Below are 14,271 nucleotides of genomic sequence, written 5' to 3'. Positions count from 1 at the left end.
TAAAACATTATTTTAGATTTCATTACCATTGTATACTATTACACTGGCCTATAGTACACTACACTATACTAAACTATATTATACTATACTATACTACAAGCCTAGATTTTAATTTAATATTTAGTTCAAACATCGGAATGGGGGGAAAACTGATTTCAGTGATTTTGACCTGACCGTGGCATGGTTGTTGGTGCCAGATGGGCTGGCTTGAGTAGTTCAGAAACTGCTGACCTCTTGGGATTTTCACACACGGCAATCTGTATAGATTGGTGTACAGAATGGTGCAGAAAACAAAAAACACCCAGTGAGCAGCAGGTCTGTGGGTGGAAACGTCTTGTTGATGAGAGAGGTCAGAGGAAGATTGCCAGACTTGTTTGAGCTGACAGGAAGGCTGCGATAGCTCAAATTACCACGATTTACTATTGTGGTGAGCAGAAAAGCATCTCAGAATGCACAATATATATAGGACCTCGAGGCTATGGGCTACAACAGCAATCCTGTCAACCAAGAACAGGACTCTGAGGCTACACAGTTAAAGACTGGAAAAAGACCAGGTGACATTTTTCCAATCTTTATTTGTCCAGTTTTGTCTAGTTTTGTTTTTTCCCCAGTAATTGTCCAACTTCACAACTATACTGACTGGCAGTGTATACACTGCTATTTGAATATTGAATAGACATTTGAAGGCAGAAAAGTAATATCGCTTATCTAATACCTAAGTAATATATGTATAATACACTGGGATACCTTATAGAGCTTATTTGACCCTATAATACAGATTTTACTGTGAATGCATTTCTTAGGGTTCCAATAATTATGGTTGGTCAGTTATGGTATAGGTACGCGTATAGTGGGATTAAAATAGCCCAAATGTAACAACCATATTTATGGTTTTCACAGCATTTGGTATCTGGACCAACAGTGATCCGAATGCTGCCAATGATGTCTCATGGTTATGTGGAATTTCAGTTTTTGAATCAGAAAATAGTCCAACTGTAAGCGCTGGTTCATATTCTGCCGGGTATTTGGTCTCATCAAGGTCAAGTTGTGGGTGTGTTCTAGTAGCCAGAATCTACCACTGAACATTTCTTGGTTGTATGTAGGCCAGATGGAAGTGGTAAGTGTGGGCTGTCACTTATTTGCTATCTGGGTTGCACTGTCAAACAGAAACATGATGTTATAGTAAGGCACTGCTGTTATTATTAGTCCTTGTTGTTGCTGCTGAAGCACTGAAAAATATCCAAAGTGATGATTAGGCTTGCTCAGTCATGTACTAAACCCATTCACATTATCTCATAAGAATCAGCCACCTTTGCTAAACAGCATATCATTTGTAGTGGGTTTCTGCCAGCATGGATCTAGGTCTGGCTCATCTCCAGGATGTGTGTCCATGTTTGTGCATACACGTGCGTGTGAGTTTGTGTGTAGTTATGTAATGTCACAGTACCCCCAAAACACTGTACGCTCCAAATCCACATTACCATGCGTAATGACTGGATTAAGTTCAAGACACTCGTAGGTCTTTAAAGCATATTACGTAATCGCCATTTTCACATGCTAATACAAACAGTGTTTGGGCACTCAAGCTGAACCCTGCTGGACTAAATCCTCAAAATCCCCTACTATCATCAACTCATCCTGAATCGTGCTCTCCTAGACTCTTTCACACACCACAGAAAGAGAGAGAGAGAGAGAGAGAGAGAGAGAGAGAGAGAGAGAGAGAGAATATAATACGCCTTAATAAAACAAAATGTCAGCAGGGGAGAGAAATAAAAAGCCTAGGTTGTTGAGCCTTATAGAATGAACAAAATACCCCACAACTGGGTCTAGTCCAGTTACAGTAAACACAATAACCCAGTGACTCATCTCTGACGATGGATGAGTGTAAGGCCAGTATGAAGGAAACAGCAGGTTGTCTAACCGCTTAGCTAGGGAGATTCAAATGTGTGTGTGTGTGTGTGTGTGTGTGTGTGTGTGTGTGTGTGTGTGCGCGTGTGTGCGTGTGCGTGTTTACAGTGTGTATGTGCGTACTTGGCTCAATGTCCTATGAAGACACAGTACATAAAATGGTGTTGTATGTGGGACGATGGATGGAAAAAAGATATCATGAGAAGGAAAAAAAATATGTTTTCAAATGTTATAGGCTTTATTTATTTTTTTACTAACATAATTAACTAATTCATACTCATTTATACATTATAGTATGTACTGAATTGTGAGAAACACCACTTGGGATCTCCTATTCAACTAAGTGTAGCACACAAGCTATTTTTATATTTGTATATTCTATGTAATATACTGTATATGGGCGTTGCGGATTTTAACCAGCACCATAAGTCATGGCTCAGAGGACTTTGACTGCCATATAAATTGTTCTGTAGCACACTCGGTTTAGCATCTTGCATATCAATATAGGAGTCGTACAGATTGAATTTACCTCTTGTGCTCCTCTGGAACATGTCAAGAAATACATATTTATAGATGAAATTAATAACAATGATTTGACTGGAGCTCTGATATGGACTCCGAGGGCAACGGCATAGTTTTATGATTCCATTTGTCAAGATGTTTTCTGAAATAGCCTCATCTTACCCAGATATGTGTGCAGCGTTATCTAGCAGTGAAGATAATAATCATTTATGCTTAATGTCAAGTTGTCTAATGTTAGCACATCATTAACATTTATGAAAGACGTCTCAGAAATCGTGTCATTACCAGTAAAGACTGTGAACATTTCTGTAATCCAAAAATTCTGTCAGACATCCTGTCAGGTCAGCTCATGTCAGCCACTAGCTTAGCATTAGCAGCAAAGATTATAAAGACTTTAAAATCCTCTCAGAATGTCTACCTAGTATTAGCAGTAATTGTGTCAGGTTAGCTTATGCTAGCAGTCTACCTAGATTTAAAGATCATAAATGTTTATAATCAGCAGTTAATCATCAATTTGATCAGGTTAGCCAATGTTAGCTGTATATCTAGAATGAGCAGATAGATACAGTAGCTATAAACTATAAGCTTAAGCTATATGCTATAAACAAAGACTACAAACATCAAGAGATATGATTTTTATAATCCTCTCATATATCCGGTCAGATTAACTCATCCAGCCATCTATCTGCTTTAGCAGTAAAGACTATAAACATTAACAGATACGACTTTTAAAATCTGTTTAGAAATCCTGTCAGGTTAGCTTATGCTAGTCCAGTCTAACTAGTGGCGGTACATATGGTGAACATTTATCTTCTCAGAAATCCTGTCAGGTTAGCTCCTGCTAAACAAACAAACAAACAAACAAAATCCCTGTTTGACTGACATGCTCTTCTAGATGCTCCTGAAAGATGATAATAAAGTAAATGTTGGCCTGTTTATTGTCATCACTGATGACTCTTGTTCTGATTTGTTTTTCCCGTCTGCTCATGGTTGGGTGATGTCTAATGTTGATCTTTACCTTTTCTCTGAGTTCATCACTTCAGTCCAGACATCCGTCTAGTCAGTGTGTTGTTGATGACTGTTTTGTGTGTTGTTAAGTCTCAGAAGTTGGGCAGTTGAATTAATGTTTTTGCAGAGAATCGAATTTCACAAACGAATGACAAAATTTTCCACTAATCCTGTAGGTAGTTGCTTTGGTTTTGCACCTGAGTACAACTATGTTATAATCCGCATCGTTTCCAGCTTCCTGGTACAGTTCCACCTTCACACTTTGGGAGGCGGGGCCTATATGGGTTGGAATCATACCAAATTTTGCTATGGGGAATAAAATTAAAGAAATGTTTGCCGAATATATCTGCTTCCAAATGGGGTTAACGATTTCATACATTACCCTGAATACCATTCAACTACTTGCTAATAGTGGTGCAGTGGGATCTAACGCTTGCTTTAGAGTGATGCAGCGGTGCTTTAGTCCTGTCCAGCTCTCTCACCGCCTCATCTGTACACTCTGCTCAAACAGATCAGTTTCCAAAGCTTCAACTTTCTTGATAATCCCACCATCAATGCCATTGTGTTTGTCCTTTCATACTATAGATCCCTAACTAGTCGAGCTGAAACTAAGCTCGGCTGTAACCGTGCTCAACTGCGTCATATAGCCGCATTGCATTGTGGATCTTTGGATCCAACGTTTACGCCAATGTCCCCACTATTTTACAGTGGATTTCTTATTAATATGGCATTGAAAATCAATAAAAAATGGTGAGATAGAAAATGAGCTCTTGCTTTTTTTGTTTTGTTTTTAGAAGCTTCTTCTTCTTCTAAAAAAAAAAAAGCGTAAGCTGACTACAAATGGAAATGTAGAAGAATTTATCAAAAAGAATTAGTAAAAAAAAGAAAAAAAAAGTGCAGTTGTTGAACTGAAAAATAGGTACTAAACTGTACCATTCCTTGTATCTGGAGTGGTACCCTTAAGCCTACCTTTTGTATGTATCTTCATGTACCTTGCTTTTTAGCAAGTATGGTCCAATTCTGTACCGTAAACCTTTTCCAAAAAAAAAAAAAAAGTTTTCCAGTTGAAAGTTAAAATATTAATGGTATACAGTAGCAACAAGGAAATGTACAGTTCAGTGCCTTTTCTTCTGAACTGCACTAAATCATATGAAGTGTCACCTCTGTGAGAACTCTTGACCTGGTTTTAACACACTTAATATCTGTCAGATTGGCCTAAATCTGATAAGGAGTCTTGGATTGCATGTGATAAAGTAAACTGTTCCAGGTTGAGTTCACTTCTCAGGAGGCTCATAAGGCGATGAGGAGCAGCGAGCGACGCAAAGGTTTGTGTCTTGGGAGCTTTTTTTTTTTTAGATTTTGGATTGAAACAATAAGCTACAGCTTACACAAATCAGGGATCAAACAGCATCTGGATATGAACTGTCCCATGTATGTAGTTTTATACACTTTATATATAATCCGCCAAGCCACATCTGGAGTAAAGGTGCACGCAAATATGTTTGCATTGTTTGAGCAATTTCCTAGGGTTATGCTTGAGCTGAACTGATTTTTTTCCCTAGGTAATTAATATAAATAGCTGGAACACAGTGAGTTAATTGGTGAGTGCACCAGAGTGCTTTGGCATTGCATGAATATTTTCCACAGTTTAGCCCTATAGCACTGGTGCAAACTGGATTTGTGAGGGACCTTATCCATAGGTTCTCAATTGTAGCATGAATGAAGATGTTTGGTTCACCGTTCAACTTTGTAGCTTTTTCCTTCTTGCTGAAGTCAGGGTTGCCAGATTGGTGTCCTTTCTTGGAATTTAAACAGGAACATTTTCAGTGCTGGGTTATCTTACAGTGTTGGCCCATTTCCGTGATTTCTGAAGGGAGCTCATTAAGTTCAGACAAAAAAAAGAGAGATTTTTTATAAATCAAATATGAAAATTCTGTCAGACTCAAGACACGACATATAAATTTTGCCATCCCTGCTGAAAAAAAGAATAGAAACCCTCATAGAACGGGTTTAATGGTAATAATGGGAATTGTATTGATTTTAATGGAAAATGTAATGGTCCCTGTGGGTCTCTATTTGGTAATTTGTTGCCTTCTATTCTTGGCATGTTATGTCTAGTGGATACCCTTAAGGACAAATAATGGTAATGTGATGCTTTTACTGGTTAGCTGATGGTTTGTAATGGTATTTGTGGTGGAAACCATTGGGATTTCTGTGATGGATTCTATAGTTTGTTTTTTCACCAGGGATTCATGTCACATTTCCTTTATCATGGTACACTTAGTACAAATGTTATCAAGACTATGTGTCTATGAAGTCTGGGTGCTGGGTGGAACAGGGTTCTAGCAAAGGGCAGGAACCCTGTTCCACATAAACATCTGGATTCACCCAGACACCACACTGGGGTCTTTGCGGTGTGAAAATAAGCTTGTGATGGTGGAAAATATGTATGTATTATCCAGCATTAATACATTGCACTGGATTGCAATCATGCATCTAGAATAAAATCACTTCACATACACATCAAAACACTGCTAAAGTTTAGTCTCTGTTGTAGAGAGGAAACTTCTTAGTTATTTCTTATATTTTTAAACAAATGCACATGTTATTATTGTTTTTGTTTGTTTTTTTGTTTGTTTGTTTGTTTGTTTTTTTAAATATGTATTTATATAACTATGAGTGAATTCCGGAAAGGTTGATTGGGGAAAAAATCTGGCAACACCGGCTAAAGTTTTTGGCACGGACTTCCTCGGTTTTGTCGGCGTCGCGCGAGCCATCCGGTGCAGTTAGGAGAGAGCGCGAGCTTACTCTATTACTTCTTATGGGCTTGTGGATTCACCGGCAAACCAAACTCACTTCAGCGGTGTCGGTGTGCTTATCTGTGACCATAAACTTTCTATGATCAGGTAGGACGCTGAATGTTGTAAAACGACTGTTCCTCGTTTTGTGATGGAAAAACAGTGACTGGACTCTTGAATGAAAAAAATCTACTTTTTTTTTTTTTTTTTTTTTTTTTTATCACACACGACGTTAAATAGATGCTTTGTAGTGTTTATTTGTCCATCTACAGGCTAAATGTTGAAGTACAAAATGGAAAATCGTGTGCTGTTTACAAACAGGTTACACTACGGTGTCATTTTCATTCCTATGTATATATTAAAAAAAAAAATAGCATTAGGTTTTTGGTCAGGTTTTATGATTATGGGTTGCCAGACTGCTGGCTCTACCCTCAGGCTGTTTACTCATTTAATTCCGCTCAAAACACTATACCTGGCATACTTAACATGACAGAACAATTACAACAAACAGAACTGACTAACATTTAATTAAAGTTGGTTAAAAAAAACAGGTCTACTCGGTAAGAAATTAGGTTAAAACCATGCCAATCTGGCAACCCGATCTATGCGTGAGAATGAGTTTTTTTTTTTTTTTTGTCTCTTTGCAATGGAACGTTAGCGGTGAGCGCGTGGGAGGGGCGTGACTCGTGATCATTACTATTCAGAGCGCAGTCGAGTCTGATTGGTCAATGACGAGTTCGAAAGTGCGGACAGGCCCCGCCTACAGCTCGCCTGACTGTCTGGTATAAATTGAGGAAAGCGGCGGTGTAGGAGTTCAGTGAGGCTTTTGTGTTGTTTTGGGTTCGTGCCCACGCTGGAAAAATACCGCGACAGTCATGACCATCCAAACGGAGACGAGCGTGAGCGCTCCGGCGATGACCTACTCTAAAACAAGGGGACTGGTGGCTAATCTCAGCGGTAGGCTTTCATTATAGCTGCGATGAATGAATGGAGCTCCTTCAAGCCAACCTGCTTCAGTGGAAGAATATCAAGTGACCTCTTTTATCTTTTCTCTCTCTCTCTCTCTCTCGCTCTTTTCTCTTTCTCTCTCACAGCTTTTATGAAACAGAGGAAAATGGGACTGAATGATTTTATTCAGAAACTGGCGACCAGCTCCTACGCCTGCAAGCAGTGAGTATTATTCAGTTCACTAATGGAAAAACAAACAGATTTAGTAGGGGAAAACAAACAAAAATAGCTTTATATGGTTCATTAATTCTTCTAATCCTCATCTTTCTTTATCGCTCTATGAGAACATTACGTTTCCTCCAAAAAAAAATTATTAAATTTTTTTTTATTTTCAAATATTTTACTTGAAATTATTTTTTTAATTATTTTTTTTTTTTTTGCGTTGCGATATTTCAGACACAAAAAAGCCTAACGTAAATACCAAGAAAACGCATGCAGCATCATGCATTATCACACTAGGAAATGCACTATTTTTTTTGTGTGTTCAAACTTCCCGATTGCACTTTTTGGATTCATTCTGGTCTTTCTTTCACGCTACAGCCCAGAGGTAGACTCCATCCTGACCTTGACACCACCTCAAGATCCCGAGCTAATGACGAGCAACCCTTCTCCTCCTGTAAGTACCTGCATGCTTTGTAAGTAAGTACACGATACACCCACAAACCAGCATACGTCTGACCGTGACCGTGTCTCGTCCTGCAGCCCAGTCCGTCTCAGCAGATAAACCTGGGGCCTTCGTCCAACCCGACCGCTAAGCCCTCAGACTTCAACTTCCTGAAGGTTATCGGAAAAGGCAGCTTCGGAAAAGTTCTTCTGGCTCGCCATCACGGCGATGACAAATTCTACGCGGTTAAAGTGCTACAGAAGAAAGCCATCCTGAAGAAGAAAGAGGTGCGACATGTGATCTCTTTAAATAGGCCAAATTGGGTTTAGTGTCTAGTGTCTTTCTTGGCGTATTCCCCATAGTCTCTGATTCAGTAAAAACCTCTCGGGATATCTAGCACTCATTAAAGGGATACGCCACCATTTCTCAATCTACTGCATCTGTAGCGTGTGTGTGCTCACCACAGACAAGAATTTTGCAGAACAGCAAACCGGTCGATAAATAAATCTTTAAGAACTTTATTTCCTCTAAATCCTAAATTTCCTTCCCATCTCTAAAATGATTACGTTGTACATATTTCGAGAATGGTTTCCAAAACCGTGGTGAAGAATTCATAACGTTTTTACTGAATCCGGCAACCATGACTTCCCTTATGAATGAGTTTCGAATGCAAATACAGGGAAACTTGTTAAAACTTTTGTCTATATCGTCTGTGGTAAACACGCATGCGTTATAAATGTGTTATAAAGATTAGGTTGCCAAACGTTGGACTTTTCCTTTACTTATGTAAAGCATGTAAATAAGTTCACGGTCATTAGGTTCGTTTTAGTTTAAGTAAAAACTGTGCTGAATCTCATAGATTAGAATTGGGATGTTTTTTCTGTCTTGTCTGATTCCTCTGCAGTGAAACTTTGACCCTGACTTTGTTCCTTTGTACGTTGCAGGAGAAACACATCATGTCCGAGCGGAACGTGTTACTGAAAAACGTGAAGCACCCGTTCCTCGTGGGCCTGCATTACTCTTTCCAAACTGCCGACAAACTGTACTTTGTGCTGGACTACATCAATGGTGGAGAGGTAAGACTATCCCAGTGTGTTTATGGAACATTCTCTGTGTGTAAAATGGAGGGCATGAGAGAGGTAAAGTGAGACAGTGAGGGGGAGACAGACGGAGACAGAGAGCGGATATCCCTTCTGTGCTCTTTAAAGGGAGCTATTCAGGAAATGGCTGGGTGTGTGTGTGTGTGTGTGTGTGTCAAAGTGAGCAGCTCAATTTAGAAGTGATGGAGCTTTGGTCCTGTGTGTGTATGTGTGTGTGTGTGTGTGTGTGTTGTATCTTTCAGTAGAGTACACTCTCATTTCCTCCCATTGTTGGAGGAGTGAAGAGTGAAGAAAGCGCTGATTAAATATGGCTCGCAGGATGTAGGACCAAGGACTTAATCATTCTCTCTCTCTCTTTTTTCCTTTCTTTCTTCGTTGCTTTCTCTCTTTCTGTAGCTGTTCTATCACCTTCAGAGGGAACGGTGCTTTCTGGAACCCCGTGCCCGTTTCTACGCTGCTGAAATCGCCAGCGCTCTGGGCTACCTGCACTCCCTGAACATCGTCTACAGGGACCTGAAGCCCGAAAACATCCTCCTGGACTCGCAAGGACACATCATCCTAACAGACTTCGGCTTGTGCAAGGAGAACATAGAGCCTAACGGAACCACGTCCACGTTCTGTGGGACGCCGGAGGTACGTACCATCCCATCCGTCTCTGCTACTTGACAGTTGCCATAGAGACCACCGGAGCCGAAACAGCTCTGTTTTGTTCTTGTCACTTTTACTGACTCTTGTAATGGAACAAAGGCGCTAAATAAATACCTTTCCTTAGATGGCACTTTTTTTTCTTTTTTCTATCTCAGCCTGTGACAGGAGAAATCCACTCGAGCTCTTATTTACGTTCTTTCTCGTTTTCTCTCAGTATTTGGCTCCGGAGGTGTTGCATAAGCAGCCGTATGACCGGACAGTGGACTGGTGGTGTTTGGGCGCCGTGCTCTATGAAATGCTGTATGGCTTGGTGAGTATTGCATCATACAAGGAACCACATCCACTATATAATTACACACACCACCAAGACCAGAGTTTTAACCCTGCATTTTCTATTTATTTACTTGGACCACAGCCTCCATTTTATAGCCGCAACACAGCGGAGATGTACGACAACATCCTGAACAAGCCGCTGCAGCTGAAGCCCAACATTTCCAATGCTGCCCGCCATCTGCTGGAGGGTCTTCTGCAGAAGGACCGTACCAAGAGGCTAGGCTGCACAGATGACTTTGTAAGTGTGTTGGTTAACCGCATCAGTGTCTGAAACATAAAGGAACGTTGTTATCTGATCGCTCATGTTCTTTTTTTTTTTTTTTCTTTTCCAGAATGAGATCAAGAACCACATGTTCTTCTCCCCTATTAACTGGGACGATCTGAATGCTAAGAAGCTCACCCCTCCCTTCAACCCCAACGTGGTATGTTCCGTTATTGTGCTGTAGTTTTTAGAAAGGATAAGGGTCATGATAGCGGAGTGTATCCATGTTCCCAAGGCCGTATATTCCCCAAGGCTCTGTTTCCTTAATCTGTACATGATGTATTAAGGGAAGTTCATAAAGTTCCTAAGTATCCTTAGGGAGGGTTCCTAAGATCATGGGCCAAAGGGTTACCAAAGGTCACACCCTAAAGCAGACATTAAATTATGTGATTTATCTATTTTATTAATGAATTTAACTAATTAAAACAACTTCAAATGAATTACTGAACATATAACCAAGGCCTCCACACCTCCTGACCCACTTTTCTCCACATAATTTCAATGAGGCACAGAATCCTGTGAATATAGGGTTGTTCCTAAAATCCCAAAAATCAAACATAAGGTGCCGGTAACATCGGATTGACTCTTGATTGAATTGATGGCACTTTATTTACCATGATATGAGATGATAAACATGAGAATCGTTTCATTTTAAACACAAATCAATGTTTGACTGTTCTTCAAGTGAATTAAATTTTGTGCGTTGTTGTTGTTTTGTAGACTGGCCCCAACGACCTGCGACACTTCGACCCAGAGTTTACAGACGAGCCAGTGCCGAGCTCCATCGGCTGCTCCCCAGACAGCGCTCTGGTGACGGCCAGCATCAGCGACGCGGCCGAGGCCTTTCTGGGCTTCTCCTACGCTCCTACTATGGACTCGTACTTGTAGCCCGTCACCATGGAGACACCATCCCATAGACTCTGAAACCGTAGCTCATTACCATGGAAATGCCGTCCCATGGAGTCCCACCTGTAGTGCATCACTATGAGAATGAAGCCAGCCCCATTGCCCCGCCCCTGGATTGGGGGCCCCTGTTTGCACATGGCCTTAGGCAGCTCCATAGGCTTGGTTTAAAGGCCTTAATCGTACACATGAGAGAATTGACTTTCTTTCATCATCATTGTCGTCTTGTCTGTCTATGCAGAGCATGGTTACTTCACCGCTTACATACGCCCTGGTCAGACCGTTCTGAATGGACAGAGAGAGAGAAAGAAAATGTGTAGGAGTGCTAATGGACTTTATTTTCAAGTTTGTTCGTTTTTTTTCCCCCCACCCACAAATTCGAGGGTATTGCTGTTGTCAGAATGTGAATGCTCTGTTTCCAGAGGACTGTGTGTATATGTGCCTTCATCTTCCCTCTCCCTCATGAGTCCTCTGGGTCATATGACCACAATCTGTCACCAATTGCATGACCTCAGGTTTGGTTGCACAATTAGCCTATGATTTAAGCATCACACTTTCCTTTTTTTTTTAATTTTTTAAAATTATTATTTTCATCCCCCGGCCATTTTTTTATTCCCCTTGATTGAGTGGGCCGACGCTGGAGGAGATCTGCTGCTATGTATGCGTGTAGATAGACGCCTGGACCGACCAATCAGACGCCTTCATCTCACCTTTAGTCTTCCAGCCTCCTTTTTGTGATGTAACAAAGCCGCTCAGAAAAACAAAAGCATTCCGTCTGTGTCCGCTCACCACATTCCTCTCGATATGACTGACTGTGTACTGCTATTTAAGTTTGTTTGTATATTTTGAGTCTGTGTATTAGTTTTAATATATATGGAACAAAGCAACTAAGGATATGCTTACATGTAATGATAACTGTTAAACATGTACTGTAAAATTGTAAAATGTTTGATTTATGTGACTGTTCGGTTTGCAATAAAACAATATTGTTATTTTCCCCAAACTGTCCGGTTTTCTTCATTCCATATACTGAATCTCGGGGCTCGTGATCTCTGGATTTGGAATCAATCTTAATAGGGTTAAAACGTCGACTGCAGAACAAAAATCAGAGGGGAACCGATGAACGTGTTGAGCTTTTCTATGGACGGCACACACAGAGATGCCAATCTCTATATTAACCTATTTAGCTTCCTATATATCAGGAAATGAAAGCTGAAATTCTGACCTATCGTCTCATGTTTGCCTTTTGATCTGAAACCAAAATGTCTTCAGAGTATAGCAAAAGCAAAAGAATAAGTCTTGTCGTTAAAATACTTTCAGAGGGGAATGCTTATATAGCCCGTGGAGAAAGCTATTTTGTTCTGCTCTATACTCGTGTATGGCTATAATGGCAATAAAATTCTCTATTGTGATAAAGGTTTACTTTGTATGTATAGAATTAGATATTATTGCTACTATACAGTGCCGTTATATACAGTTGCAATCTGTATAGAAGGTGGTTGCAGCACGCAAACCCAAGAATATTACTGAACTGGAGGCCATTGCTCATGAAGAATGGGATAAGATTTCTCAGGAAGCTGGTGTCTGGCTATGCATCTCATTTGCAGCAGGTCATAACAGCAAAAAGGTGCTCTACTAAGTACTAAAGATGCTCGGCATGAAGGGGTTGAATAATTCTGAAACTGTAGAAATCATTATAAGTTGCATTTTCAGTTGAATTTGGGGAAAAAACTTGAAGCATTCATTGTGTTAAACATGTATGTATGTATGTATGTATATGTATATATATATATATATATATATATATATATATATATATATATATATATACACACATATGTATATATGTATATAGCGCTTTTATACCATTATACAGTATGTGCAGTGTACCAGACCTTCTCTACCTCATTCATCAACTCTGGTCCTAAGTACCCCCTGTCTTTTACATTTTTGTGTTTTCCCACCATCTAATACACCCGATTCAACTAATCGGCTAATTATCAGCCATTCCTGAGTTTAAGCTGGTGTGTTAAAGCAAGGAAAACACTAAAATGTATAGGAAAGGTGGTACTCCAGAACTAGGGTTGTATGTATGGACTAGAGCAGGGGTGTCCAATCTTATCCGGAAAGGGCCGGTGTGGGTGCAGGTTTTCATTCCAACCAAGCAGAAGCCTCACCTGAATCCACCTGTTTAATCAGTTGATCTTGGCTTTCAATAGACTCAGGTGTGGCTTCTGCTTGTTTGGAATGAAAACCTGCACCCACACCAGCCCTTTCCCGATCAGATTGGACAGCCCTGGCCTAGAGGATGATTACAGACATTCTGCATGGAAAAAGATAAGATTTGGTCTCAACTTGTATGTCTACAAGATGGACCAATAAGCTAAGTAAGATTCAAAGTAAAGTAACTAATAGGTACTGCTGGACCTAATACATTCATATCAGTGCGTCATGTCAGAGTGACTGCTGTGTTGAGAAGGATCTACTCAAATAATATCTCAGTAGTAGTCCTATAGGGGACCCTAGAGTAGACAGGGCTTATGCATTGCAACAGATAGGATGATAATGCTAATGAACTGCCTATGCTGCTGTATATGCAGTACAGTGTATGAGAAGAGATATATTTGTATATTTATGCTGTGATTTTCCCAGGCATTGGCTGTTTAACAGCTCACCCGATGGTAGCAGATGGACTTTCTTCCTTTTTACTTTGCCGTTATAGTGCATACTTGTGCGTCACTCATCTTACACAACTCAATCCCTCTGACGCACAAACACAAATGTTTACCTTTGACCCTTTGACCTCTCGGTCATCTCTCTAGTGAACTGCAATAAAAGCTGATATGTGTTATATAAACCAGCACTGCCTTTAAAATCACGATATGATATGAGCCTAAATTCCTCTCATGATGCAACAGAAATGTGCACGCTTAGAGTGAGACGGGATATTGTTGATAGTGTAGCACTTTGCTGGTGGTGAGTCAGACTCAAATGTTTATAGGACTGCAAAACAAATATCTAGATTTATCTAATATTCCTCACTATGAGATTATGATAAAACAAACAGATCACTAATCCTATCTCATCCTTGTATATTTGTACAAAAGCTTGAAAGTGCATTGTTCTATCTATTGGCAGATAATTTTGCTGCTTTCTAGAAAGAAATGTGAAATAAAT

General features: G+C 40.0%; 1 protein-coding gene across 4 annotated transcripts in view; it reads left to right on the top strand.

Moving 5' to 3' along the window:
* Nucleotides 1-12,091, top strand: part of sgk1 (serum/glucocorticoid regulated kinase 1) — a 44,284-nt gene extending 32,193 nt beyond the window's left edge. The window contains exons 1-10 of one of the 4 annotated variants that reach the window (XM_053686293.1): nt 4,697-4,763; nt 7,331-7,406; nt 7,785-7,860; nt 7,947-8,135; nt 8,793-8,924; nt 9,345-9,581; nt 9,811-9,906; nt 10,012-10,167; nt 10,262-10,351; nt 10,912-12,091. In XM_053686293.1, coding sequence (XP_053542268.1) covers nt 4,739-4,763; nt 7,331-7,406; nt 7,785-7,860; nt 7,947-8,135; nt 8,793-8,924; nt 9,345-9,581; nt 9,811-9,906; nt 10,012-10,167; nt 10,262-10,351; nt 10,912-11,079 — 1,245 coding nt within the window. In that variant the 5' untranslated portion in view covers nt 4,697-4,738 and the 3' untranslated portion in view covers nt 11,080-12,091. Of the gene's footprint in view, nt 1-4,696; nt 4,764-6,190; nt 6,345-6,915; nt 7,194-7,330; nt 7,407-7,784; nt 7,861-7,946; nt 8,136-8,792; nt 8,925-9,344; nt 9,582-9,810; nt 9,907-10,011; nt 10,168-10,261; nt 10,352-10,911 lie in introns of those variants that run through there. The other 3 variants (XM_053686294.1, XM_053686292.1, XM_017487701.2) reach the window with 3 other exon arrangements.
* Nucleotides 12,092-14,271: the final 2,180 nt, after the last annotated feature.

This window comes from Ictalurus punctatus, chromosome 15 (genome assembly GCF_001660625.3).
Source record: "Ictalurus punctatus breed USDA103 chromosome 15, Coco_2.0, whole genome shotgun sequence".
NCBI classification, from domain to species: Eukaryota; Metazoa; Chordata; class Actinopteri; order Siluriformes; family Ictaluridae; genus Ictalurus; species Ictalurus punctatus.
Note: the sequence above shows the minus strand (reverse complement) of the source record. Positions and strands in the feature narration are given on the sequence as shown.